Source organism: Drosophila willistoni, assembly GCF_018902025.1.
Source record: "Drosophila willistoni isolate 14030-0811.24 chromosome 2L unlocalized genomic scaffold, UCI_dwil_1.1 Seg139, whole genome shotgun sequence".
Taxonomy (NCBI): domain Eukaryota; kingdom Metazoa; phylum Arthropoda; class Insecta; order Diptera; family Drosophilidae; genus Drosophila; species Drosophila willistoni.
In genome coordinates, this window is record NW_025814046.1 from 3,469,949 (window position 1) to 3,497,351 (window position 27,403).

General features: G+C 37.4%; 7 protein-coding genes across 7 annotated transcripts; 5 read left to right on the forward strand and 2 right to left on the reverse strand.

The window, feature by feature from the left end:
* Nucleotides 1-132: 132 nt before the first annotated feature.
* Nucleotides 133-777, forward strand: LOC6638469 (protein lethal(2)k10201). Its single transcript, XM_002061303.1, has one exon. The coding sequence runs from the start codon at nt 133-135 to the stop codon at nt 775-777; it is 645 nt and encodes a 214-aa protein (XP_002061339.1).
* LOC6638468 (dolichyl-diphosphooligosaccharide--protein glycosyltransferase subunit 4) lies at nt 767-1,320 on the reverse strand. Its single transcript, XM_002061302.4, has 3 exons — nt 1,241-1,320; nt 941-1,059; nt 767-876 (listed from the first exon to the last, which is right to left on the reverse strand). Exons 2-3 carry the CDS (start codon nt 1,039-1,041, stop codon nt 852-854), a joined length of 126 nt encoding a protein of 41 aa, XP_002061338.2. The 5' UTR covers nt 1,042-1,059; nt 1,241-1,320; the 3' UTR covers nt 767-851.
* Nucleotides 1,321-1,924: 604 nt separating this feature from the next.
* On the forward strand, nt 1,925-6,054 carry LOC6638155 (probable RNA helicase armi). Its single transcript, XM_002061301.4, has 2 exons — nt 1,925-2,147; nt 2,215-6,054. The coding sequence occupies exon 2, from the start codon at nt 2,348-2,350 to the stop codon at nt 5,873-5,875; it is 3,528 nt and encodes a 1,175-aa protein (XP_002061337.2). The 5' UTR covers nt 1,925-2,147; nt 2,215-2,347; the 3' UTR covers nt 5,876-6,054.
* Nucleotides 6,055-6,490: 436 nt separating this feature from the next.
* Nucleotides 6,491-9,979, reverse strand: LOC6638154 (SNF-related serine/threonine-protein kinase). The gene is made up of 8 exons (XM_002061300.4): nt 9,789-9,979; nt 9,334-9,597; nt 9,028-9,246; nt 8,757-8,932; nt 8,296-8,683; nt 8,137-8,238; nt 7,309-8,077; nt 6,491-7,241 (listed from the first exon to the last, which is right to left on the reverse strand). Exons 2-8 carry the CDS (start codon nt 9,537-9,539, stop codon nt 6,525-6,527), a joined length of 2,577 nt encoding a protein of 858 aa, XP_002061336.1. The 5' UTR covers nt 9,540-9,597; nt 9,789-9,979; the 3' UTR covers nt 6,491-6,524.
* Nucleotides 9,980-10,245: 266 nt separating this feature from the next.
* LOC6638153 (ubiquitin carboxyl-terminal hydrolase 20) lies at nt 10,246-13,876 on the forward strand. Its single transcript, XM_002061299.4, has 4 exons — nt 10,246-10,434; nt 10,531-10,897; nt 10,954-13,002; nt 13,063-13,876. Exons 1-4 carry the CDS (start codon nt 10,363-10,365, stop codon nt 13,326-13,328), a joined length of 2,754 nt encoding a protein of 917 aa, XP_002061335.3. The 5' UTR covers nt 10,246-10,362; the 3' UTR covers nt 13,329-13,876.
* A 1,273-nt stretch (nt 13,877-15,149) lies between these two features.
* On the forward strand, nt 15,150-18,000 carry LOC6638316 (SET domain-containing protein SmydA-8). Its single transcript, XM_002061298.3, has 6 exons — nt 15,150-15,224; nt 15,372-15,714; nt 15,778-16,229; nt 16,486-17,022; nt 17,098-17,282; nt 17,552-18,000. The coding sequence occupies exons 2-6, from the start codon at nt 15,469-15,471 to the stop codon at nt 17,791-17,793; spliced, it is 1,662 nt and encodes a 553-aa protein (XP_002061334.2). The 5' UTR covers nt 15,150-15,224; nt 15,372-15,468; the 3' UTR covers nt 17,794-18,000.
* A 2,119-nt stretch (nt 18,001-20,119) lies between these two features.
* LOC6638315 (ATP-dependent translocase ABCB1) lies at nt 20,120-26,656 on the forward strand. The gene is made up of 7 exons (XM_023177199.2): nt 20,120-20,282; nt 22,361-22,592; nt 22,659-22,939; nt 22,997-24,950; nt 25,014-25,459; nt 25,523-26,231; nt 26,298-26,656. The coding sequence occupies exons 1-7, from the start codon at nt 20,164-20,166 to the stop codon at nt 26,496-26,498; spliced, it is 3,942 nt and encodes a 1,313-aa protein (XP_023032967.1). The 5' UTR covers nt 20,120-20,163; the 3' UTR covers nt 26,499-26,656.
* The last annotated feature ends 747 nt before the right edge of the window (nt 26,657-27,403 follow it).

The window sequence follows — 27,403 nt, forward strand, 5'->3', positions numbered from 1 at the left end:
GAATTTGCGCCGGTGTTGCCAGAACTCGACAAAACATTCACTGAGAGAAATTAGCTAAAAAACGGCAGAAAAAATACTGAAATATTTAGTAGTTTTGGCAGTTTTTAGTATTTAATCAAATCTTTGTCAGAAATGGATACCGGGAACGTTCTTAAGAAGGAACAATTAATAAAACTACTCGAAGAAATGCCTTCTGGCTATATTAAACCCACATTTCCACCCTCGCCACAGCCACCCGCCTATAAAAAGATGGGAGTGCTTATTGACATTGCGGAAATTGTGGATGCGTCGTTCAAACCCAGCAAACCTAGCAATAACAATTATAGCACTAGTAAATCTTACATTTGCTCAGAATGTAAAAGAATCTTGCCCACCGCTCATTTATTGGACTTACATATTACTGAACAGCATGATTTCTATTTTGCCGCCAGCGTGGAGCGGGGCAACAGGCCCATGTATTCGTGTTACCTGGAGGAATGCACGCTGAAATTCACAACAGTCAAGGAGCGAAAGGATCATTGCATTACAGAGCACAAGTTCCCGGCCAACTATAGATTCGACCAAGGAAAAGGTAAAGGAAAAAGAAAGGGCAAGGCATCCACTTCCGATCTTTCTATGGATACTGATGAGATTGCAACGGCTTGTCATACCATCAAAGCCTTCACTTTTGGCCATCATAATCAGCGAGCATTCAACACACGTCCCCCAAAGAGCAACGGAAAAGGCCTTGAAGATGTCCAGGACATTAAAGAGGCTCTCGATGATATCATGGATTAATCACTTAGTTTTATTTATCGAATCGAATGTTTTTAGCATTGTAATATAGAGCGTAGACAAGTTATTTATTAAAGTTATTTTGCCTTGGGGCCGATGCTTCTGAAAAAGATAATAAAATTTGTTGAATTTTGCCGGCTAAAGAAAACAATTTCATATTACTTACTTGCCCGTATTGGCATTAATATAATGATAGGCCACCACCAAGAGGAATAGGAACACGCCCAATACGTTGGAGAAAATTGCCAATTGCACGTCCGTTATCATTTTGGTGTGGGAATACTTCTAAAATCAAGAAATTTTGTTTAAATACACAAATCCAAGGAAGTGACACGTCATGCTGTTCAATGGGTTAATTGCCGCTAAAACTTGATATAACTGTATCAACTTATGAATGAGGGGCACTTGTTTAGCATGTCTAACTATTAAACAAACACTTTATATTTTGATTAATTCAATAATTTACCTTTTCTTAAAAGCGGAAAAACAAAATTTTTTTGTATTATAGAGCTGGAAAGACCATCGATGGTACTATCGATACATCGATGGCTTTGTATTTTTATGAAACATCGATGTTTGGCTAGCACTATCGATGTTTTTTCTTTCTTTTTTTGCAATTTAATTTGGAAAGTGGATTTTACTAATTGACAGTTAATTTATCTTCTTTCAAAGTTTCTTTAGGGTTGTTCATCGGACACAGAAATGTAAAAAAAATGGCCAAACAAATTTCTATGTGTGCCTGCGTCGTTCTGCGAATCGGAATGATTATTTATCATGGCAGGCCAAATAATATCTTTGAAATCTAATCTCGCAAACAAACTTTGGTTTTTACCTTGTTTTTTTTTTTTTGAATGACAATAATTTAAAAAAAAAAAGTAAAAGCTTCAAAAAAACGTTCTAAAATTAAGATATAACCCCAAATCTTCCTTATTGGCTTTGTTTTCATCTAGTATGGCTTTAAATCTTGTTGCTATATCTTTTTATTCCAGCGTGGCTTATGAACGAATTATTTTAAAATAAGCGGGCAAACATCAAAACATCGATGTTTCATAAAAATACAAAACCATCGGTGTATCGATAGTACCTTCGGTGTATCGATAGTACCATCGATGTTACTTCCAGCTCTAGTTGCAGGTCCATCACTAGTGTTGGTTTTGTTTCTTTCTTTAAGCTCGCCCGGCACGCGGACGCATTTTTAAAAAGTCGTTGGTTGTTTTTTTTTCTTTTTTTTATTTATTTGAATAAGAATTCGAGTGAAGGCGTCTCGAATTACACAGTCTAAGCAATTTCCTCTCAAGTGGACAATGCCCAATTGTAGGGCGTTCGTCAGCGACATCAAACATCTTTAAATCAGTTAAGAAACTGAAGCGGAGGTTTGTTTCTTTTGCGTTTCCTATTTCAGTTTTGATGGATAAGCAATTTTCCTCCTCTTTATTCTAGAATCCGAGATAAGAATATCAACAAAAGACTGAGACCTAATAGGGTCCCTTTAAAACTCTCTGGACCCACACACACACAGACACACATATCTACAGAATTCAGAAGCCGCTGTGATCAAGTCGAATCTTACGCAATGTTTTCTTTAATATCGCATTTCATTCGTAGTCCGGAGACTCAAAACCCATTAATAGCTGAACAATTTGATATTGAAGATGAATTCCTCGATACACAAGTGCTTAAAGAAGAGTTGAAGAAAACCCGTACAGATGATGTTAACCAAGTAACGGTTCCGAAATCGAATGAGGAAGATGATTGGTGTCTTGGCGCTGATTCCGGGAAGGCTTGCTTAACCCGCAAAGGATTCATTACTAGCATTGACAACGAAAGTGGAATAATTGATTTTAAAATAAGTTTCAATAAGAAGATGTGTGGTACGACATTCGATCAACTGCATCAGGGCTGTAAGGTTCAATATTTGACATATCAATCGAATCCCGATGATGATACCATTAATTTGGTGAAAGTGGAGAGGCTTTACGAAGGTGACTGGGAAAATGCGGCCGGTAAAAAACTGGAGGAAGCTGTGGAAGCCTTAAGATTTGAAAACCCCAAATATTTCAAAACCCAACTGCGTAATAGACTCGGTGTGGTCATTCAGCGTTTTCAATCCACCATTGAAGTGGATACTGATTGTGGTTTATTGACGGTGGAGTTAGATAATATTGAGATGACCTTTTCACCAAAAACCGGAGATTGCATTTCAATCGAATGCAAAGTTCAACTGGATGAAAAATATGTGGATAAACAGGGTGAAATTTTGGAAGTCTTGAAGATAACTCCCTCCCGCACGGACGTAAAGGAGCGTTGCATTGTGGAGAGTGTACACAATGATGTGGTTGGACTATCCGATAATGCCTTTATCCTGAAAGAGGATGTTCCATCAAACGTAAAGCTACATTTGGATGATATCGTCATTGTTGATCTGATTGAGTGTAATAGTTCAAATTGGTCTCGTCGTGCGATCAATTTAACTGTAGCTGAGAAGAATTTTGGTATTACAAATACAAAATATAACTATAACAAATCGAATTATAATGTCTCCTTCTCCGGGCCCGAGTATGGAATTTTTACGGAACTCTGGCAGAAGAAGATATTCATCATAAAGGCTCGTAACAAACTAAACAAAGTTCTTCAATTGCGTTCAATTGAAATCAATAATGATGACGCTTCACCGCAATTTACACTCCTAGAGCCCAAAGGTACAGTTGATATCCAAGCAGATGAAGAGATTTCCTTGGTCTTTGAAGTTCATACACAATACTATGGCGAAGTGAAGTATGTATACACCTTAAACTTTGACAAATACAAAGTGAAGCGATCCTTTTTGATTGTGGTCGTGGAGACAGAGGAAAAAGCAAGAGCCGCCGAGAAACGTCTTATAATAGCAGACTATAATATTGCATCCGGAAGAACAACATATCAGCGTAATTGTTCATACGCCAACAAAGTGTGGGACCGTAAGGTGGACGTTGTACCCGGCGAGTATATGCATCCAAAGCGACGTTTTATTGGACTTCGTTTGGAAACGTATGATGTGCCACAGAAACTTCGTGATTTATATCTCACACGGAATTCGCGTAGAGAGCGGAGCCAAGCCATTACGAGGGAATATCCTTGCCTTACGGACAAGCTAACTGTTAACAACTATGCCCAACGTTTTAAATTGTTTTTGCATTTGGAGGAAATTGAGACATTTATACAATTTCGTAATTATGATATGGAACGAGCCCATTTCCAGCGGGATGGTGAATTTCTTTCCCTTCAAGTCGAGAATCTGGCCGAGCGTCGACCCTCCCTGGCCATAGGTGATGTAGTCCGGGCCATTGCCATATGGGATAACGATCTAAAAATGAACAAATCCTTCGAAGGAATTGTCACGAAAGTCTTATTCGATCGTGTGCTTCTCAAATTCAATTCTCATTTTCAGGATAATTATAATAATGCAGATCATCGTTTGGAATTTTATTTCTCACGTTATGCATTGCGTAAACAACATTATGCCATACCGCAAGCCATCACTCAATTTGGTGAGAATTTCCTTTTCCCAACGAAACTTTTAAAACGGAAATTTCCACAATTGGATTTGTCATTGAACGATAATGATGAAATGATTCTGTTTAATACCAAATTGGATTGGTATAATATTAACTTGAATAGCATTCAAAAGCGTGCTATTTTCAATATTTTACGCGGCGAGGCAGATAATATGCCCTATGTGATATTTGGACCACCGGGAACTGGAAAAACAGTCACCGTGGTGGAGACCATATTGCAGCTTTTATACAATTTACCGGGTGCACGTATCTTGGTCGGAACACCATCGAATAGTGCAGCTGATTTGATTACCAAGCGACTGATTGGTAGTAAGGTTCTGGCTCCTGGCAGCTTTATACGTCTTGTTTCACAGAATATCGTTGAAAAGGACTTGATACCACCGGAGCTTATGGAATATTGTGCCACTCTGGATATAGGCAATCCGGGCACTTGCAGTGACAATATGCTAACCACAGCATCGGGACTAAAGATGCGCTGCCAAATGAATTTTCTCGGCAACCATCGAGTGACCATCGGTACGTGCACGACATTGGGTAACTTTTTGCAGGTGGGTTTTAAACCTGGACACTTTACACACATTCTGATCGACGAGGCTGGTCAATGTACGGAATCGGAAACCATTGTACCCATTGTCCTGCTAACCAAGCAACCGAGTCAGGTCATCTTGGCTGGTGATCCGAATCAGTTGCAGTCTATTATTACAAATCCACTGGCCAAAGAACTAGGATTTGATGTCTCATTATTGGAACGTGTGGTTCAACATAATCCCTATTGCAAGGATTTGGTACGTTTTCCCTCCAGTTCTGGCTACAATCCGTGTTTGCTGACCAAACTTCTATACAATTATCGTGCTCTGCCCTCGATCATGAATGTCTATAGTCGGCTATTCTACGATAATGAGTTGATCCCCATGATCTCTGATAAGGATTCACCGCAAGCCAAGCTCCTAACGAAGTTGCAACCGATCTTTTCGAACAACATGGAGATGCCTCCTGCTCATGGTGTGATATTCTATGGCATTATTGGTGAAAATGTCCAGGAACGGGATTCTCCTTCATGGTTTAATCCGTCAGAGGCGCAAGAGATCTTCCTAACAACCCTCTCCCTATATCGTCGTGATATTAGTCCTGATCAGATAGGCATTATAACGCCATATACAAAACAAGTAAAGACCATACGTAATATGTTTGCTGGCGTTGAAGTGAGCATTCCAAAAATTGGATCAGTTGAGGAATTCCAAGGACAGGAACGTGACATCATTCTGGTTTCCACAGTTCGCTCGAGCGCCGCCATGCTGCCGACTGATTCCCGTTTCAATCTTGGCTTTGTGCGTTGCATCAAACGCATGAATGTGGCCATATCACGTGCCCGTTGCCTTCTGGTTGTTGTGGGTAATCCCCATTTGCTCGCTGTCGATGATAGTTGGCGTCGCCTAATCATTTACTGTGCCCAAAATAATGCCTACTTTGGTTGCGAAATTCCTGAGGTGATTTTGACAAGTGTCAATGAGGACAATGAGGAATCCTCTGAATCGTTTGATAAATAATTATCAGTGCCTTATATATATACATTTAATTAGTAATTAAACAAAAACCAAAGCTCTATGAATGAAGCCAAATTGAACGAATTTACTTTCTTATCATTTTCTATTTCTCATAATTCATTCCCATTTACTGTCTGTGACATTGAATATATTGTTTTCCTTAATAAAACCACAATTGTTTTTTTTTCATTTAAAAAAAGAAAATTTGATGGCGTTTTGATATTTTCTCAATCATTTGTAATCATCTTTAATTTTTTGTTGCAATTTTTATTTTTCCTTTCTTTTTTTGTTTCTAAATATATTGCATTGAGTAATTACACTTACAAGTAAATATATTTATATATATATTATATAGGTATAAATTAATATATTTAGAATAATTTAAGCGTATTGGTGATAGACAAAAACAATTACGCTAAAAACTAATTGTAATTCTTTTTTTCAATTTAAATTTGTTTTATATGCCAGGATTAACTTTTTTTTTGTTTGTTTTTGTTTTTTTACTTGTCAAAACATGCATCATAACTATATTAAGAATGCACTTTTCTACTACTTTTCATCTGTTTTTCTACTTTTGCGGTTGATTTTGTATATATATATATATTAATATATATTTTCTTTTTTTTTTTTTGTTTTGTTTTTAATTTTTGACTTAAGAAAAGTTGACAACAGGAAAATATTTACCGAGCCTACGAATTTTCTTGATAGTGACAAAGCATTTAGAGCCCGTAACTTGTATTGCTTTGGTAAGGCTTCTATCGGCCAAAATCAATCGGTTCATATGCTCGATATCATTTAGCTGATAAATATCTTTTGGTGTTGTTTTACGTTCGTTGGTGTTATTGGTGTTGTTGTTGTTATTCATTAAATATTGCTCATGTTGTAGCGTGGCTTTGGCTGCATTCAATGTATTTATAATTTGGTCCCCCCCATCATCTTCATCTTCATCCTCTTCGTACTCCTCCTGGGTTTCAGCCAGTGAGAGTGATTTAATATTTGTATTTAAATTGAATAGGGAATATCTTTGATCGATATGTAGGATGGTTGTTGCTGATAAAGATGAAGCAGTTGTTGTGGTTGTTGTTGTTGTAATTGATGAGGAACAAGCCTCTGTCTCGGCCTCTGTGATGCGATCCAGGGATTGACTTTCTCTTATACGTCTCCTCCTGGCCTGCTGGTGATGGCTCTGATGCTGATGCTCATGCTGTTGCTGCTGCTGCTGATGATGATGATTAAGATTTTGATGCTGATACTGCTGATGATGATTATTATGCTTTTCCTCATGGGAATGTTTGTCCAGTTGATGATCCTTGTGCTGTTTACGTTGCTTTTGAGTATGAGATTTGCGTGTTTCCTCTGATTTGTTTTGCTGCAAATAAAAAAAATATTAATTCAACTGTTAGATATCACTAAATAAAAAAAAGTCATTTATTCACCTCCTTGCATTGTCCTTGAGTCTCTTTTTTGCCGCCAGAGCTGTTATTCGATATGAAATTGGCACCGGTGCCACTGCTATTTGAGCCTGGCGGTGGATAAAGCTGATCCTGCGAATCGCTAGAGTCATCGTGCGAATCCCGACGATGCATACGAAATCTTATGGGTGTATCTCCTACAAATTTATTAATCTTTTTCTTATTCCGCTTTTGGGTATCATCATCGGAGGCCTCTGAACTGCTACACGACGGTGTCCTAATCTTATTTAGTTTACTTCGTCGATGTGTAAGAACTGGATTTTTACTGCTGCTAGGTAAAGGTTTTAGCTTGCCAATTTCCAATTCTTTGAGGCCACTTAATGTATCCCCATCGTCATCCTCGATAGATTTGTCAAGCTTCTGTGGTAAATTTGGTTCCATTGGTATTAAAATCTTTGTGCGTGAATGTAAATGTCGTGGACTACTTGGCACTTCGGCAGCTGGGGCAGGCTGGGATTGACTCTCGAAAACCGATCGATTGAGACGGCCATCGGAAATGGATTCTCGACGTGAACTTGCCACTTTCAGTTCATTACCCAATCCAGAGCCTTCATTAGCTGATTCCTCCTCGTCCTCTTCGCGTACAATGCTGCATTTGCGACTCCTTTTGTCAGGTTTCATGTTATCCTGACACAATTGCGAGGCTGGGGTTACATTGATGCTAATGGGCGGTACTACTTGAACTTTAGAGCCCTCAGTTGGGCTGGGTTTCTCGGCTACAGGATTGAGCAACCTATAAAGGAATTTAAATTAAAAATTCACCCCACTTAATTACTCAATTTTAAAAATTACTTTTCTTTCTTCATTTGCTCTTCACGTCGACGTCTAAGACGAATTTCCGCTAACAAAAAGTAAGTGGCCGTTATATGATTGTACTTGTTCTTATCCAGAGCCCTAAAATATGAATATAATTAACAAAAAGTTAAGGTAGATTTCATTTGAAATACGTACTGTAATATCTCTTCTTTGGACGCAATATTTCCATTGATCATTTTTTGTATGATAAAGGCATGATCTTCTTCGCTTAACTGCTGACGACTGACCAAAGGTAAAAAGCTTTCCGTACCACCTGAAGCCGAGGAGGAGGCCGAGGCAGAGTTATCGGGTTCATCAATTGTCTTTAGCCAGTCCGATGAGGCTAATTCCTCAACAGAGGCACGCTTTTTCGGATCTCGTACAAGCATGGAAGCAATCAATTGCCTACAAGCCTGACTAACATGCGAGGGCACTGTGTATTTGCAATCCATGATCATGGTTAAGGTCTCGGAATCGTTGGCCTTCTCGAATGGAGCCTGACCGCAGACCAACATGTATAAAATAACGCCCAGAGACCAAATATCTATAATAAATAAGTAAATTTTCAATTTATAATAAAACACAAAAGTCAACATCGCTTAGTAAAGGGCACTCACCCACAGCCGGAGCATCATAGGAGTCTCCCAAGAGTATCTCCGGAGCAGAATATGCCAAACTACCGCAAAATGTTTCCAATTTTTGACCCGGTAAAAATTTATTACTAAAACCAAAATCCGTCAATTTGACCAAGCCTAATTTCTCAAAGAACACTACATTCTCGGGCTTCAAGTCTCTGTAAAAAGCAAAAAAGCAAGGAAAAAATTTAGATTTACGTAAGTCAAGGGGTTATCAGTGGGCGTGGACCTTTTTGGTAGAGGTTGAACTAACCTGTGCACAACATGCAATTGATGACAGTACGTGATAGCACGCAAGATTTGCCGGAAATATTTACGAGCCAAATCCTCACTTAATCCAGACTCATGCCGCATTATATAATCGTACAGATCGCCACCATCCCCCAGCTCCAAAACCAAATATAATTTGGTTTGTGTGTCAATTACCTCATAGAGTCTAACCACATTCGGATGCTGTACCAATTTCATGCATCTATATAGCAATCAATAAAAGCAATCAGTATCAATAGCATTATCATCGATGAATCAAAATACACATGTATGTGTGTTATGATCTTACCTCACTTCCTGAAACAAATGCGCCTTGGAGACCTCATCTAATTTAGTCTTATCGACCACTTTCACCGCCACCTTGGCCCCGGTGAACACATGTCGGGCCAATTTCACCACTGCAAAATGACCAGAGCCCAGTGTCTCTTCCAGATCGTAGAGACCAGCTATTTTGCCATCGCATCCACCGCCAATGGGTTGGGTTTCCAGCGTCATAATGCCAGCAACAAATTCTCCTACCGCTTCTTGCTTTGCTGCAAATTTTCGGTTTAAGCTGAAACGAAATCAATAAGAATATGTTGAGAAACTCTGTTTGGACTTGTAAGAATATTTAAATTCTTTTGGTTACACAAGGGGGAGAGGGCTGTTGTTTGGTGGCAGTTGAATATTGTTTTTTTTTTTTTCATTTCTTTTGGTGGTTATTCTTCTTCATTATTTTTTAATTTATTTTTAGTGGGTATTTACCTCCAATTCGCTTTCTTCTTATGAACTATAATAATCTCGACATTGCGCTATCGATGGAATCGTAACTTCTTGGACGTCTCTCACTTGTCAAGTCAATGTGACTTAATTTAAATTTAATGCAATGAAATGTTATCACACACGGAAAAATGCTCGCTTTAAACTTTTTGTATACACATTTTTGGATTTTGAGTTGAAAATGTGCAATGTGGTCACACCGCGAACTGGTTTTGGTTCCAGAAAGAACTAGATGGAATTAGTAATAATTTCAAGTTCATTTTGTAATGAAATTTTTCTATTAATTTGTTAAAAAATATTTGCAATTGCTATGTGAATTATTTTAAAAATATTTGTATTTCTACTTATATTTGATAAATGTAATCCTTAAACTGATTAATATTTTATTTGTAAATACAATACGGAATCAGTTGGAACCGGTACTAGTTCCGCGCAATTGGTTTGGCATTTTACGCGATATAGGCCTGCAGTCACATTGTAGTCCATCCATCGAAATTCTCAATAAAATCAAAATAATCAAAGAAAACATTAAAAAATAGGTCGTCGAACGCTTTAAATAATGAATGTGAGCTTCAGTCCACCATGCCCACACTCAGAGACTAACCACAAGGGAGTGGATAAGGAACAACGGGTAACACTGGGCTGGCCAAATTGGAACGAGCTGCATATTCCCCTTACAATTTACATGACTTTCGATTTTTCTTTATATTTGTTACTTTGCTTTTAGCTACCACCTGAAACTTCCGATTCGGACAACGATTTGGAACGCGAGGAGAATATGCTAAAATGTCACGATGAGCTCTTTAGTTATTCGCTTAACTCGCTGGCCAAGCGGGATGAATACCTGGAGGAAGATGCCACTGGATCGGGCACTGGACTGGTGGGCTTGCAGAATTTGGCCAACACTTGTTACATGAACTCAGCTTTGCAGGCTTTGAGCAATCTAAATCCAATGACGCACTATTTCATCAATTGCGGCGATTTGGTAGAGCATATAGCCGATCAGAGTTCGAGTCGTTGTAAGCCAGTGGGTTTGGCCAAAAATTATCAAAGGCTAATGCAGGATATTTGGTTAAATATTGATGATCCCAAAGGTAGGAATTAATTGTTTTGAAGGAACAAAGGAAGTTAAAACGTATGTGCCTTGCAGAATTTATTGCACCCCGGGGTATACTTTATGGCATACGTTCGGTTCATCCCATGTTCCGAGGCTATCAGCAGCATGATACCCAGGAGTTTTTGCGTTGCTTTATGGATCAATTGCATGAGGAGCTAACGGAGCAGATTCAACAACATCAACTCAAAACGGAGGAGAAGTCGGATGCAAATGAGGAGGATGGTGACCACGTATCGGCCACCCTTCATACACCGACAGCCTCTGAAAGCGAGTATGATACTTGTGAGAGCAGCATGTCTGAAACATCGGGTGAGGTGCTTATGAAAACTGAATACTTTATGGCTCCCAAAATACGAAGTCATAAGAATTCCACCAGTCAATCGATGCCCCCAGCAGCAGCAGCAGCAGCGTCCCCCACCGTGGAGTCGTCCCGTTCGATCATCAGTGATGTTTTCGATGGCAAATTATTGTCTTCGGTGCAATGTTTAACCTGTGATCGCATATCTACGCGAGAGGAAACATTCCAGGATCTTTCCTTGCCCATCCCGACTAGGGATTTCCTTAATGTCTTGCATCAGACACACAGTCTTAGTGTTCAGAGTTTAAATGCCACCGATGCCAATGAGGGTTGGATATCTTGGATGTGGGGTCTGTTACGGTCATGGCTCTATGGGCCATCGGTGACTTTATACGATTGCATGGCCAGTTTCTTTAGTGCCGATGAGCTTAAGGGAGATAATATGTATAGTTGCGAGAAATGCAACAAATTGCGAACGGGCATTAAATACTCCCGTGTCCTTAATCTTCCTGAAGTTCTGTGTATTCACTTGAAACGCTTCCGACACGATTTATCGTATAGTTCAAAAATATCGTCTCATGTCTATTTCCCTCTCGAGGGATTCGATATGCATCCTTATGTCGATAAAAATTGCCAAAGTCAAGTCTATTCGTATAATCTGTCATCGGTGATTTGTCACCATGGTACTGTGGGTGGTGGCCATTATACTTGCTATGCTCGTAATTCACTTAACGGTCGTTGGTACGAATTCGATGATCAATTTGTCACCGAGGTGTTACCCGAGGTTGTTCAAAATTGCCAGGCTTATGTTTTATTCTATCAAAAGCATAATCCCCAAATGAAACTGGTACGTGAAGAGGCTCTTAGTTTATCCTCCATGTATCCCTTATGCCATTCCGATATACAATTTTATGTCACACGAAAGTGGCTAACCAGATTGGCCACATTTTCCGAACCGGGACCCATTAATAATCGAGAGATCCTGTGCCCTCATGGTGGTATCCTACATTCCAAAGCCGATTTAATTAGTCAGATTGCAGTGCCAATTTCCCAACCGTTGTGGGATTATCTTTTTAAGATATTTGGTGGCGGTCCCGCTGTGAATATACTATTCCAGTGCGAGGCTTGCAAAAGGGTAGCCGAGTGTTTGGCCAGGCGCCAACTTTATGAACTGAATGAGTTTACCAAATATAATGGCTTGCAAAGTGAACATTTGGATTCATCGGCCATTTATGCCATTGCCATGCCTTGGTTGCGTTCGTGGCAGCAATTTTCGCGTGGCAAAACCCAAAAGGAGCCAGGACCTATTACAAATGAGGGAATTGCCCATCCCAGCGATAGTACCACTTCCACCATCAGTTGTGTACGTACGGGTGCCGACTATGCGCAATTGAATGCCAGACTATGGCATTTCCTGCATGGTATCTATGGAGGAGGTCCTGAAATATTGCTGCGACGAGCATTATCCGATGACGACGAAGCTGATGAAATCGAGATAATTGATCAGGATGATGAAACTGATGAACCTGAACTCGATACGGAGGTAGATGTGGACGAAGAACTTCATAATACTATCAATCATTCGGATACTGAAAGTACTGTGGGTCGTCACTTTAGTCCAAGCACCAGTCCGAGTCCCGTTGAGCTCCCAGCCACTAGTCCATTAAAAACAAAACGCAACAGATCCAATCTCAAGGTCTCGGCATTACGTTTAAATATGCGCAAGCGTGGAAGACGTAATCGAAATGCCTTTAAACAGCATGCCGAAATGTATGGAGCTGAAGGTGAGTAGCTGTTCTTATTGCAATCCATATCAACCTTTAAAATGCCTTGGCCTTGTTTAGGAAACTATCATGCTCATGATCCACCGATGCCGGCTGATGGTTCTGTTGCCAATGCTGTTGAACAGCGTATTGCATTTGATCATTCTATAACTAGACCATTCCAAAAGGACAATTTCCAAGTCAATGGACGCCGTGAGAAAATTTCCCGTGACAAATCTCGCAGCATTAGCGCCACCACCAACAATAATAACAAAGAAAATGTCACATTGCAAAAGTTCGTCACATTACGCGAATCGAATGGGGTTAATGACGAGACTGATATTTGATCGAAAGCTAAAAATCATAAGCGAATCAGGCCAAAATCAAAAAAAAAGTTAAAAAGCCAGTAAAAAACGAGAAAGAAAATTACAAAAAAATTTCAAATTTGCGGGTTCATTCATACCTCAGTGTTTGATTGGGGTGGAGGCTATCAATCAATATATTACTTAACTATAGTGACAAATTGTGTATAAAAAGAAAAGAAAGAATGAAACGAAGAAACAAAAGAAAAAAAAAAGAGAAGAAAAACTGTATTTATAAATAGAAATTACCATAATTGTATCTTAACGGCTAAAGCACATCTACACCAAACTTAGCAAGTTCCAATAGATATATATACATATATATATATATATATATATATATATATATAAACCTGTCACAATATAAAAATGGAACCCAACTTGTACATAATGTAATAATTTTAGAATGATAAAAAAATGTATGTAAATTAAAAAACAAAATATTTCAATGTGAAACTGGAAAAGGGCACACAATGCCAAGTACAGGATATGTTCTGGTTAATGATGTGATTAAAATGGAAACGGAAAAGCAATTATATTGGCAAAATGTCTTTTAATTCTACTATTACAGCAAATAAAAAATGAAAAGTTGTGACAGTCTATAGGTACATACATTTTAATGGAGAAATAAAAAACCAAATATTACTTTTTCGTAGTTTGTAATTCATGTTCCAAGTATCAAGTAAACAAGTGCTTCTTTGTTTAGAAATTAGGCTGAAAATTCGAATTCTATATTCCAGGTATCTTTGGATCTTACAAGGCACAAGCTTTATTTATCAACTAAAGCTAATGGTAATTCAAATGAAAACCAACTTTAAGGAATGCAAACAAAGTGTCAATCGTAAAAATATGATTTGCTAGTGATCGATATTTCGACAAATTTTGATTATCCCAAATCAAATAATATTGTAAATTTAAAATGAGAAGAATTTAAATCATGTAATTTAAGCAAAGACTCAATAAAAATAATGTTTAGTGAAGAAATAATGTCTGCCCTAAAATTTTAATGTTTGACAGAAACTTTCGTTAAAATTTTTAGAATTTGAATACTTTGTTTATTACTTCAGAAACATTTTTAAGAGATTGTTTCAAATTTTGATAAACGATCGAGAAAGAAATATTTCTTTGCCCTCGTTTAAAGTTTCAGATGTAGTTTATCAGCAGTTTCATTTGCTTTCACAAATTTGGCAATATTTTCCACAAGATTAATTTAATCTACTTTAAATTTATAAAGAATATACTTAAATACATTCCCAAAGCATAGTAGAACTTGGAAATTTAATTTTTTTCTTTTAAAAATTTAACAATCCATTAAAGATTTTTTGCACTCGGTTTTATTTATTCACTTAATCTTAACATTGTTATGTTATTTCTTTTTTTTTTTGCGAAAGGTCGTATCTTAGTTTCATATTTGAGGAAGAACATCAATTTCACGATTTTTTAAACTTAAATTTCTTAAATTCCTAAAAAAAGCATAAAATTTAGATCTCTATGGAGTAAAGAACTCCAAATAAATAACTAAGTAATTTATACTTAGAAGATTAATTAGGAAGCTTTCGATGCAGATAAACATTACGATGAATAAATAAAAGGATAAAAATTTTGCAATAATAAAAAAAGTTTATTACAATTGTATTAAATAATGGATGTAAATTAGTAACATGTAGGAAACAAATCGTAAATATTGCAGGATATAAATATATAATAAACACGGTCTTTTATCTTCTGGTGCATTCTTAGCTCTCCTTTCTAATTATGTCAATTGTCTACCCTAAAAAACTAAAAATTTCAAGTTATTTATCTAAAATCATTAAGATGAACCTTTTTGATATTGGAAAACTGTGTTAAATCTATACCTTAGGAAAAGAGAAAATGTAATCAGTAAGAGAAGTAGAATAATCTTTAGGAAATGTCTTAGCATACTAATTATTATAAATTTGCTGCTACTCCTAATGATAAAAAATTAGTTTAATCGAAAGTTTTGCTTCATTTTATGAAATGTATATATTGAAATTTCTTCGTTTGTAGAAAACTCTTACCCTTTTGGTATATTTTTGTCTATTATTCGCCGCATTGGTCCACACTAATTTCGGGTGGAGATCTATTAATAGATGCATCGCCCTACATGCTCAGCATCAGTAGCTCACTCACTGAAGATTCATTGAAGCGAAAACCAAAAAGAAAGAAGAGGAAGAATAATTTTCAGCATTTGTGTTGTGTTTTTCTTTCCCCATCAATAATGAATTCCTGTCAGGTGTGCGCGGAGCCAACGAAAAACAATTGCTCCAATTGCAATCAGGTCTCGTACTGCAGTGTGCAACATCAGAAGCAGGACTGGAAATCACACAAACCCAATTGTCATCCATACAAAGTAAATTTTAATTTTCCTATTTTTACTTGTCGCTCTAACCTCAAAGTTTCTTCTATTTTGCAGATAGCCCACAATGAGGTATTGGGTCGTCATTTGGTGGCTACACGGAATATAAAACCATATGAGATTATACTTAAAGAGGCGCCTCTGGTGCGTGGTCCAGCCCAGATATCGGCTCCAGTTTGTATGGGCTGCCTGAATAGCATTGAGCCCACAGATCATATAGAATGTGAGCAATGTGGTTGGCCTTTATGCGGTCCGGAGTGCAAGTCTCTTGATGAGCATCGCGCTGAATGCAAATTGACCAAAGATCGTGGCCAAAAGGTCAATGTGCAAGAGTTCCAGGGTCCACATCCACTCTATACTTGTGTGAGCACTGTCAGATGTCTGCTGCTGGGTGAAACGAATGCTGCAAATGCCAAGAAATTCAGTGATCTGGAATCTCTGGAGTCTACGAGACGTGGTTCGAGCCAATGGAAAGCCGATTTGACCAGCATAGGACAATTTATACCCAAGTAATAGGCATAAGCGAATCTAGGGATGAAAGATGGAAAAACTTTGCTATTTAAAGTATGCAATAGGCTTGAAAAGAATTCTTTTTTAGCTTTTCTTAATGGTTGCTACGAAGATTGATCCACAAGACATTTCAAAATTGGGTTTTTTAGATGCATCACATACCTTAGGGGGCAAAGTTACACCATTTCGCACACCTAAATCCGCCAAATAAGAGAGAAAGAGAAAAAATTTATTATTAACGTTTAATTTTTGCAGATTTTTCAAAACTCAAAAGTTTAGCGAAGAAGAAATCATGCGCACTGTGGGCGCCCTACAGATCAATGGACATGAAGTGCCCACTTCTGATCCACCACATGTGGCTGTTTTCTATGTGGCCTCGTTCACGGAGAACTCTTGCCTGCCCAATTTGGCTAAAAGTTTTAATAAGCATGGCCATTGCATTCTCTGGGCTCCACAGGCCATCAAGAAGAACTCTCATCTAAGCATTTGCTATTCGGATGCCATTTGGGGTACATCGGATCGTCAGCGTCATTTAATGCAGACCAAGCTCTTTAAATGTGCTTGTCTACGTTGCCAAGATCCCACCGAATTGGGCACCAATTACAGTGCCATCAAGTGTGAGGATCGCAAATGTTCGGGTCTAATGTTGCCCACGAAAGCGGATGATTGGCATGGTGGCTGGCAGTGTAAGGAGTGTGGCAAACAAGTTCCTAAACAATATGTGGAGGGTATACTCGAGCGTGCTGGCCAAGATATACAGAGCATGGAGAAGACTATCGAAAATGGTTTCAAGTGAGTCATAATGGTCAGGTATTTTGATTTTTCGGTGGTCATTCACACTTAAAAATTCTAATCTAATGTGTATAGGTATCTTAAGCACTATGAACGTTGGCTGCCGTCACAACATTTTCACATGAGCGAAATAAAGATATTGCTTGTCCAGATTATAGCCAAAGATCAGCAGGAATTGATGGTTGTATCCGATGAAAGGCTGCAGTTGAAACTGAAGTTTGCCCGTGAGCTAGTCGAACTGTATGAGACCATAACGCCATGTAAGCATGATAAATAGTTTATTTTCAAATAGTTCTTTGGTTTATCTACAGTTCGCTTGCACTTGTATAATTGTAAATATAAACATTAACTCTATATATCTATATAAATGCCATGCGATCTGTAACAAAAGTTGTGACGAAATGGGCACTTGTGCTCATTTATTACGTATACGACATGTTATCTATTGATTTGTTTATATCTCTCTCCCACACACACACACACACACATACTCATAATGTATTTATTTACTTTATATGTATTAACCTAGGTGAGGTACGCACTTTGGGCACACTTTGTTTTGAACTTCATTCGGCAATTGCCGAAAATACACGTCGCATTGCCTTGGAGACGACCCTATCACCAACCGAAATGCTAAATGAATCCCTAATGTATGTGGACAAATGCGTCAATTATTTGCAATACGAATCGGATATCTTTGTGGAGGGGCATATATTAAAGCAGGCCAAAATTAATCGTGATGCACTACGCATGGTCATGAGAATTTGTTAAATCAAGAAAAAAAAAACATAATAATAATTCTACACTAATTACCGTGTTCCACTTGAGTGGCCTAGCGGCTCATATCAGTTCAATCAGAAGTGATAAAGCGACTGTCTAGTTGTAGACAATATATATGTACATATATATTGGCAAACTCATGGCTTACGTTTTGGCTAATATCAAAAATAAATAAATTCAATACCTACCAAATGTCAATTTGATTTGGGTTTTTCTTTTTTTTGTTTCGTTTTTATTTTTATTATCAACACCATGCGGAAAACTGTTTAGTCATTTTACATTGTCAGATACAAAATGTTATAATCTTAGGAGAAGCATTTTATGTGTGTGTATAGGTTTTTTATTAAGTTAATCATTAGCAGTTCAACAGGTAGTCACGCTTTTTGCCATAACATTGCCTTAAAGCATGGGATCGACATTCGCATATTTCTATTTTGATTGATAAGGATAAGTATCAACAGGTTGCTAGAGGGCCTGCAAATTCCCGCCACTCTTTCTTTCGCTCTCTCTCTCTCTCTGTGCCTCTCTCTCTCTTAAAAGGCTGATGACATGCTTAACAAAAAATTGTGAAATTTTTGCCAAAGTTGGTTCATATGTATAATAAATCGACTGTAATTACTTTACTACACTAAAGATAATTTCACAAACATTTCTACTCATAATGATTTCTGGTCAATCAATGAAGGGAAATCCAATTATTTTAATAATAATTCAATATGAAAATCATTATATTTATTTGAGAACGTGACCAAAGTAAGTACATTTTTTTAATTATTCACAAAAAACTGCTTTCACTTTATTCTCTTTTTTTGGTAAAGCACGGAAACAAAACTTGAGAGTTATGAATCATATTCAACGTTAAATTTCGGCTTTTGTTTTCGTCTTTTGAATAATATTAAAATGGCCATCCTTTAGGAACTACTTTAATATTTGTGCCTTATTTTTTATAGTTCTAATTGAAGTTTTTTTCAACTATAAGAACAATGCGAGCTGCTAGAGCAAAGGATAATTTACAGAATACGTATAAAAATATGTACACTAAAATTTAAAAGTTAAATGTAAATATTAAATATAAACATTTCTAATAACCTTTTTTTCACATAAAATAACAATATGCTTATAATATATATATTTTTATATATATTTCTAAGTAAAATTCAGGCATTATAATTAATTTTATTCTACTCTCGAAAAAATGTGAACAATTTGAAAAAGCTTTATAGGCTTGTACTTACTTATGTATGAAATTTACACCCATAATAAAAAATATTTATTGTTGAAATTTCGTTCTAATACAAATGATTTATATATCTTTATTTTGTCAATGTCTTTTGAAAGATATTTCTTATTCATATTTAGATTTAGAAGTTCTTAAAAAAAACTAACTACGTTTGCAGACGGTAAATATAAAATTTTAAAGCATACATTAGGCACATATCACTCAAACTAATGAAAACTGAAGTAGTTGGATAGAAATAGAGACTGAAAACTTTGTATTGCATGGGGTAATAAATTATTTTCTTTTAGGAAATGTCTATATCCAAAATTACACAGGCCGATAAAACTCAAACATAGACAGGGGTACAATTTTCCAATACAGAAACCAATCTAAGCATTTCTTCAACGGATTCAGGTTCAGCACACTATAGTCTTTTAGAAAAAGACAATTTGGTCTCTTGGTCTGTAGTTTGGCCCTTTTTTTATTGGTGTGTGTTATCAGAGATATTATAAAAACTTGATTTATTATTTCAATTTTGCGTTCTTTTTTTTTAAGTGTACAAAAAACTTGATACTTGAAGAAAATATTTTTATTTGCTCACCAATTAACTATAAGAGAATTTCATCAGTCTCTTATTATATTATATAGAATTATAATCCTACTGTAAACATTAAGATGGACTAAAAATAAAACCTTTATCTAAACGATTTCGACAAATGGCATTTATGTATATGAGTTTAAGGATTTGTTTCATAGAAATAATGTTCACTCGTTATATACATACATAACTATTTAGCATGTTTTATAAATGGCACAACTCTTTTCAATTGACCTTCTCTTTGACTCAGCATTACTCTTAATTTTTAGTATATATATTCACCAATAAATTGATAAAAACTAAACAAAAAATTGTCGTCTTGCTCAGATATTGCCTTGTGTGTGTGTGCGTGTGTGTGTGTGAGTATTATCAGTTATTTTAGTGTCTCTGATAACAAGGCTCTATGCGTGTGTATTCAAATATAAAGGCCTAAGGAATTTGGCAAATGTTATTAGTCTTTTAGAAACAATTCTATTGAACGGTTCGCGTTTACCAGTAAAGTGAAGTGTTAAAAGAGGATTTTTTTTTGCGTATTCGACACACAATGACTGCCGCATCGAACGGTAACATCGTCCAGGACGATGAGGGACCACCGTCCCATTATAAAGCCAATATAACATTGGGTGACTCCTTTGCTGGCAATGGCAAGGAAAAAAAGAGCTTGTGAGTTTAAAAAAATGATATTTAAAAAGTTGTAAAATTTATCCTGTGGAAAATTTTAGATAAATTTTGTGTGATTCCCTAAAATTATTACCAAATCATGGTGAAGTTGAAGAATTACTTTACTCCGATAAATTTAAGTGACATTGAACGATTTTCTAATCATAAAATATGGAAAATGAGTTTGGAAAAATTTATTTAGTCAATTGGTGATTAATTTATAGCACATAAAAAACTTTGTCATCTTATTTCTTGAACAAAATTTGTAATTTTTAAAGAAATTGGCAATGAACATTAATTAGGCTAATTAAAAATTGGCTTACAGAAAGTGTAACCAAGTGTTGAAGTTAAAGTATTTTTACATCAACAAATTAAATGACATTGAAGGATTTTTTAGTCATCAGTGTGGAATATAAATTTTAACAAATTAATTGGTGATTCAAAAATGGCAAAAAAGAAACTTATTTCCTTAATAAGTTTAATTATTTATACCTTTTGTAATTTTTCAATTTTCAAAAAAAATTTTCCTATTTCCTAACTAAAATGATAAAATTTTGAGTAACTTACAGAAAGTATTAACAAATCATGATGAAGTTGAAAAATTTTTGAGTGACTTCATCAAAATAAAACGAAAAATGTGTCAAAGCATTGAAAAGTGATTTGTGGTAATTGAATTTTTCAAGTCATCATGAATATTGACGACTTGCGAGGATATTTGTCCTTTATCGATAACATTTCAATATCCTAAGCACTTAAAGTGCAATAAACTAGTTTATCAATTGTTGTGTGTTTAATTTATATTGATTTCTTTTTGATCCTTTAATTTTATTAGTTATGTCTTTTAAATGACATTTTAATTTCACAAGATATATAGATATATACATAAGTAGTATTAGGCACTTGAAAAGTTAAGAAAAAAAGTGCAATGTAATTCCAATCTATCACATTTGAATTTCACCAGATAAAGCCTTTTAATCGGCACTTGTATGAATATGGTAATTATTTTTGATAACATATCATATAATTGATTGGAAATAAATCAATTTTCTCAAAAACTGCAGCACGTGAGGTTTTTCGTTTTTGAAAATCGTTTTACGATTTTCGGCTAAGAATTATAATAGGGCACCCTTCCTGGTCTTTCTTTATGAGCCTTATAAAATATTTCATAGCCATCGTGACATTGCTATTTGCACATATCAGTTTATCATTTTGCTTTTAGTTGTCGCCATTTGGCCAATTATTCACCACCCACAATCAAAAGGGCAATAAATTTCATAGAACCTTTGACGAATTGATAGGCATAGCAAGGGGTTGTTTAAATAATTTTAATAATCATTAACGGAATTGTTATTGTAGTTATTTGAAGCTCACAATGTTAACAATTCAAAAAAATTATTGAACTTTTAACAAATTTTCTTTAGGGTTTTAAATGATAATTCACTTGTTAATTTATTAAATTGTGAAATTAAATAGGCAGGTTGCTTGTTAAGGGCTATTTTAAGAAGTTTACTCATCATCAGGTAATTTTGCCACTTAAGCTACTCACTACTTTAAAGACAAAACTGGTTGGGAACTACAAACAGTTGAAGCGAAATAAAAGAAAGCATAGTTTACAGCTCATTTCAAACTTTGTAACATCAAAATGAACACAAGGAAAAAATATAATAAAATTTGTTTTTTAAAATTTTGCATTTAAATTATTAATTTGTTTTTAAGATGAAAAAATTGTTAGGTTTTCGAAAAGTGTACGAATAATGGGTTTTTCTTTTTATCAATGAATCAGAAGAAGAAATAGAATATGTTTATTGGCGGCTTTTCATATATGTAAAAGATTAAACAATGAAAGCAAGTGTGTGTATATTCGTGTGGGTGTATGTGTGTGTCTAGGTGTGTGTTAGATATTTATTGACGATCGACGCAATCGTTTCACATGCTGATTAGAGTCTAAGAGCACGCATGGCGCTGAGGTTCGAGGGCTTTAGAAGCAGCCTTGACTTGTGTCATAGATAAAGCATATATTAGCTGCTTTATGAATTGATTGTGAGCAATTTTACTAACCACCACATTGTGGTTTATTGCAGTGAACCGAATAAAACGAAAAAGAAATCGAAGCATGACTCTTCAGATGACAATGATGGCAGTGAGGATGGTGATGAGAAGCCCAAGGACGATATTCAACCAGTTGGTTTCTTTGCCATGTTTCGTTATGCCACCACAAAGGATCGCGTAATGTATGGAATTGGTTTATTGTGTGCCATAGCTACGGGTCTAACCACACCAGCCAACAGTTGGATTTTTGGTAACTTGGCCAATGTAAGTGCTATTAAACGTAAAATCTATCTTTTTCGCCCACCTCCTAAAACTTATTAACATTTTCAGAGTATGATTGATTTTGGCGGTGCCATTCAAGGAACACGATACAGACTTGACGATGCCATGTCCGAGGCTCTTTTGGATTCTGTTCAAGAATTTTCACTACAGAATACGTATATTGGCATAGTCATGTTGGTCTGCTCCTATATATCGGTGACTACTTTCAATTATGCTGCCCACTCGCAGATTCTAAGCATAAGATCGAGATTCTTTCGTTCAATCCTGCATCAAGATATGAGTTGGTATGACTTTAATCAGAGCGGTGAAGTGGCCAGTCGCATGAATGAGTAAGTACAAGAACTTTCCAACGGAACTTAAGCTAATGACTTGCTTTTCTTCAATAGGGATTTGTCTAAAATGGAGGATGGCCTGGCTGAGAAAGTTGTAATGTTTGTCCATTATATTGTATCGTTTATTGGCTCCTTGGTCTTGGCATTTGTAAAGGGTTGGCAATTATCGTTGGTTTGTCTGACAAGTTTGCCGGTGACTTTCATAGCCATGGGCTTGGTATCAGTGGCCACCTCTAAACTGGCCAAACAGGAGGTCGGCATGTATGCAGGAGCAGCTGTTGTGGCCGAGGAGGCCCTATCTGGTATCCGAACTGTCAAGGCTTTCGAGGGCGAAGAGAAAGAAGTGGCTGCCTACAAGGTGCGCGTCGTTGGAGCCAAGGAATTGAATATCAAACGTAATATGTTCTCCGGCTTGGGTTTTGGACTTCTTTGGTTCTTTATCTATGCATCTTATGCTCTGGCCTTTTGGTATGGCGTTGGTTTGGTGTTGAAGGGCTACAAGGATCCGTACTATGCCAACTATGATCCCGGAACTATGATTACTGTGTTCTTTTCGGTTATGATGGGCTCCATGAATATTGGCATGGCTGCTCCCTACATTGAGGCATTTGGCATTGCAAAAGGAGCTTGTGCCAAGGTCTTTCAAATTATTGAACAGATTCCCATTATTAATCCCATTGTACCACAGGGTAAGAAACTAAACGAACCTTTAACCGAGATTGAGTTCCGTGATGTGGAATTCCATTATCCGACGCGTAAGAAGATCCAGATTTTAAACAGGCTCAATCTGAAGATTCATCGTGGCGAGACGGTGGCTCTGGTGGGTCCCTCCGGTTGTGGCAAATCCACGTGCATTCAATTGCTTCAGCGTTTCTATGATCCCGATGGCGGTGAACTTTTATTTAATGGCAAGAATCTGAAGGATCTTAATATCAATTGGTTGCGTGATCGCATTGGTGTAGTGGGTCAGGAACCGGTGCTCTTTGGTCAATCTATATACGAGAATATACGCTATGGACGTGAGGATGCCACCGAGGAAGAGATTCATGCCGCTGCAGCTGCTGCGAATGCTGCCATCTTCATTAAGAAATTGCCCAAGGGATACGATACACTGGTGGGAGAACGAGGAGCTCAATTGTCTGGAGGACAGAAGCAACGTATTGCCATTGCCCGTGCCCTGGTACGTGATCCTGAAATCTTGCTGCTGGATGAAGCCACCTCTGCACTGGATACGGCTAGCGAGGCCAAGGTACAAGCGGCTCTAGAGAAGGCAAGTGCTGGACGCACCACAGTCATTGTGGCTCATCGTTTGTCCACGGTGAGGAGGGCCGACAAAATTATTGTCATCAACAAGGGCGCAGTGGTTGAGAGTGGAACCCATCAGGAGCTTATGATGATCAAGAATCATTACTTTAATCTGGTCACCACCCAGTTGGGTGAGGATGATGGCACTGTGCTCAGTCCCAGCGGTGATATCTATAAGAATTTCGACATTAAGGATGAAGATGAAGAGGATATTAAGATAATTGAGGAGGAAGTGGAAGAAGAAGACTCAAATAAGGATAAGAAAAAGAAGAAACAGAAGAAGGTTAAGGATCCCAATGCCGTTTCACCCATGTCCGGGGTAATGAAAATGAACTCCCCGGAATGGCCACAAATCACAATCGGTTGCATTTCGTCGGTCATCATGGGCTGTGCCATGCCCATATTTGCGGTTCTCTTTGGCAGCATCCTGCAAATTTTGGCCGTCAAGGACAACGATGACTATGTGCGAGAGAATTCCAATCAGTATAGTTTGTATTTCCTCATAGCTGGCATTGTGGTAGGCATCGCTACCTTCATGCAAATCTTCTTCTTTGGCATTGCTGGCGAACGCCTCACGGAACGTATTCGAGGATTACTATTTGAGACAATGTTGAGACAGGAGGTGGCCTGGTTCGATGATCGTGCCAATGGAACGGGTAGCCTATGTGCCCGTCTTTCCGGCGATGCGGCTGCTATACAAGGTGTAAGTTATAGTAAATCTAAACCTGGGATTAAATCTTCTAATTGGTTGTTTATGTTCTCTTAGGCCACTGGTCAGCGCATAGGAACCATTATCCAGTCCGTTTCAACACTTGTATTGGGCATTGCTCTCGCCATGTACTACGAATGGAGTCTGGGTCTATTGGCTTTGGCCTTCACCCCATTCATTCTGATTGCCTTCTATCTACAGAGGACAATTATGGCTCAGGAAAATATGGGCACGGCCAAGACCATGGAGAATTGCACGAAACTGGCCGTCGAAGTGGTATCCAACATTCGTACAGTCGTTTCGTTGGGCAGAGAGGAAATGTTCCATTCCACCTATATGAATATGCTCTATCCGGCTGTGGCCAAGGCCAAAAAGAATACCCATTACAGAGGTCTGGTCTATGGTTTGGCTCGGTCCATGATGTTCTTTGCCTATGCCGCCTGCATGTACTATGGAGGATGGTGTGTGGTCAATCGTGACACCGAATTTGGAGATGTCTTTAAGTAAGTTCCCAACTTAATCACTCAAAGACATAAGCTAAACTCCTTTCCTCCTTCTTCGTTTAGGGTCTCACAAGCTTTGATCATGGGCACAGCTTCTATAGCCAATGCCTTGGCTTTTGCCCCCAATATGCAGAAGGGTATCAGTGCGGCAAAAACGATTCTGACCTTCCTGAAGCGACAACCTCTGGTCACCGACAAACCAGGAGTCTCACAGCTTCCTTGGCATTCGCAGGGTAATGTTATGTACGATCGTGTCGAATTCACGTATCCCACACGCAAAGAAATGCAGGTCCTTAAGGGCATAGTCCTACCTGTGAAGACAGGCCAAAAGGTGGCTCTGGTTGGTCCTTCTGGCTGTGGCAAATCAACTTGCATTCAGCTTATCCAGCGTTTCTATGATGTCGACGATGGTTCCGTGCAGATCGATCAAAATGATATACGTGAAATTTCCATGAGGAATCTACGTAATCAACTGGGCATTGTGTCACAGGAGCCCATTCTGTTTGATCGCACCATTAGGGAGAATATTGCCTATGGTGACAATTCGCGAACAGTTAACGAACAGGAGATTATAGCCGCTTGCAAGAAGTCCAATATTCATGAGTTCATTGCGGCTCTTCCCTTGGGCTATGAGACACGCATGGGCGAGAAGGGTGCCCAGCTATCCGGTGGTCAGAAGCAACGTATTGCCATAGCTCGTGCTCTTATACGTAATCCAAAGATCTTGTTGCTCGATGAGGCCACCTCTGCCTTGGATGCAGAGAGTGAGAAGGTAAGTTCCCTTCCAACTATCTCTTTTCTATTTTTTACTTATCTTCCATCTACTCCTATATTGTAGATTGTCCAAGATGCTCTCGATGCTGCTGCCGAAGGACGCACCACCATTAGTATAGCCCACAGATTGTCCACCATTGTCGACTCGGATATCATTTATGTGTTCGAGAATGGTGTCGTCTGCGAAAGCGGCACCCATCACGATCTTGTGAAGAATCGTGGTCTTTATTACACTTTGTACAAATTGCAAACAGGCGCCATGTGAAAAACTAGTCTCTAGCTAAGTTAATAGGTTTACGAATTTCGATCAATGATATGCCAAATATCTCAGAGATGAGACATTGGCGGTATCCCAATTGTAATTAGTATTTAGTTGTTAAGTTTATTTATTAATTAAATAAAAGAAATGTTTATTAAACAAAATGCAAACTAAATTTCATGGAATTACAACATGAATTTGGCTAACAAATTCGACCAAAATGAGAACAGAACTTTAAAAAATACTTTATTAAATAAAGTGAAAAACATATCAGCAAAGTCGCCGAATTCTCCCCTATAAAACTGGTCTAATTTTATTATCAAAAAAATCCTAAATTCTGATTTTATGCGAGTTTTATATAATGCTAGTGAAAAGTGTTGATTTGTTACTTTCTAGCGTTCAATTGGTCAATCTATTGAGATGATGTACCGTAAATTTTGTGGACGTATCTTTCAGAGTACAATTTGGAGCCAATTGAAAAACTAATTTTGTATGTATTTTTTTGTTCTGCCTCTTTGGCGTCATATTATGCAACTAATTCATACTAAAGTATAACTACACTTGAACTACGAAAGATAGTGAATTAAATATTCCGTCGAATGAAATATTGTTCATCAAAATCGGATAAAAAATAGATAGACTTCGTTGCCTTGCAAAAAAAGGTATTATTTAGCAAAGCGGCCGAAATATTTTCGTCTCTTTTTTTTGCATGGAAAAAATAGCTGCTTATGTAAAAAGGGAGGAACACCTTTTTTGCCACCACTGTATATCCGGCATTAAAATAATGAAATAATGCTTGGAATAATAATTAAGATTCTATATTGTTTGACCAACTGTATTGGTAGCTTTAGTACCTATTTCCAATCGGTTAGAAATTAAAAATGCCGTTCAGTATAAGTATTTAAGATAAA

Coding starts and splice junctions, on each gene's coding strand:
- LOC6638155 (XM_002061301.4), top strand. CDS start 2,348: ATGTTTTCTTTAATATCGCATTTCATTCGTAGTCCGGAGACTCAAAAC.
- LOC6638153 (XM_002061299.4), top strand. CDS start 10,363: ATGAATGTGAGCTTCAGTCCACCATGCCCACACTCAGAGACTAACCAC. Junction 10,898..10,953: donor AAATATTGATGATCCCAAAG/GTAGGAATTAAT, acceptor TGTGCCTTGCAG/AATTTATTGCACCCCGGGGT. Junction 13,003..13,062: donor CGAAATGTATGGAGCTGAAG/GTGAGTAGCTGT, acceptor GGCCTTGTTTAG/GAAACTATCATGCTCATGAT.
- LOC6638469 (XM_002061303.1), top strand. CDS start 133: ATGGATACCGGGAACGTTCTTAAGAAGGAACAATTAATAAAACTACTC.
- LOC6638316 (XM_002061298.3), top strand. CDS start 15,469: ATGCTCAGCATCAGTAGCTCACTCACTGAAGATTCATTGAAGCGAAAA. Junction 15,715..15,777: donor CCAATTGTCATCCATACAAA/GTAAATTTTAAT, acceptor TCTATTTTGCAG/ATAGCCCACAATGAGGTATT. Junction 17,283..17,551: donor GTATGAGACCATAACGCCAT/GTAAGCATGATA, acceptor GTATTAACCTAG/GTGAGGTACGCACTTTGGGC.
- LOC6638468 (XM_002061302.4), bottom strand. CDS start 1,041: ATGATAACGGACGTGCAATTGGCAATTTTCTCCAACGTATTGGGCGTG. Junction 877..940: donor ATTAATGCCAATACGGGCAA/GTAAGTAATATG, acceptor TATCTTTTTCAG/AAGCATCGGCCCCAAGGCAA.
- LOC6638154 (XM_002061300.4), bottom strand. CDS start 9,539: ATGACGCTGGAAACCCAACCCATTGGCGGTGGATGCGATGGCAAAATA. Junction 9,247..9,333: donor CATTTGTTTCAGGAAGTGAG/GTAAGATCATAA, acceptor ATTGCTATATAG/ATGCATGAAATTGGTACAGC. Junction 8,239..8,295: donor TCCAAAGAAGAGATATTACA/GTACGTATTTCA, acceptor TTCATATTTTAG/GGCTCTGGATAAGAACAAGT.
- LOC6638315 (XM_023177199.2), top strand. CDS start 20,164: ATGACTGCCGCATCGAACGGTAACATCGTCCAGGACGATGAGGGACCA. Junction 22,940..22,996: donor GTGGCCAGTCGCATGAATGA/GTAAGTACAAGA, acceptor TTTCTTCAATAG/GGATTTGTCTAAAATGGAGG. Junction 24,951..25,013: donor ATGCGGCTGCTATACAAGGT/GTAAGTTATAGT, acceptor ATGTTCTCTTAG/GCCACTGGTCAGCGCATAGG.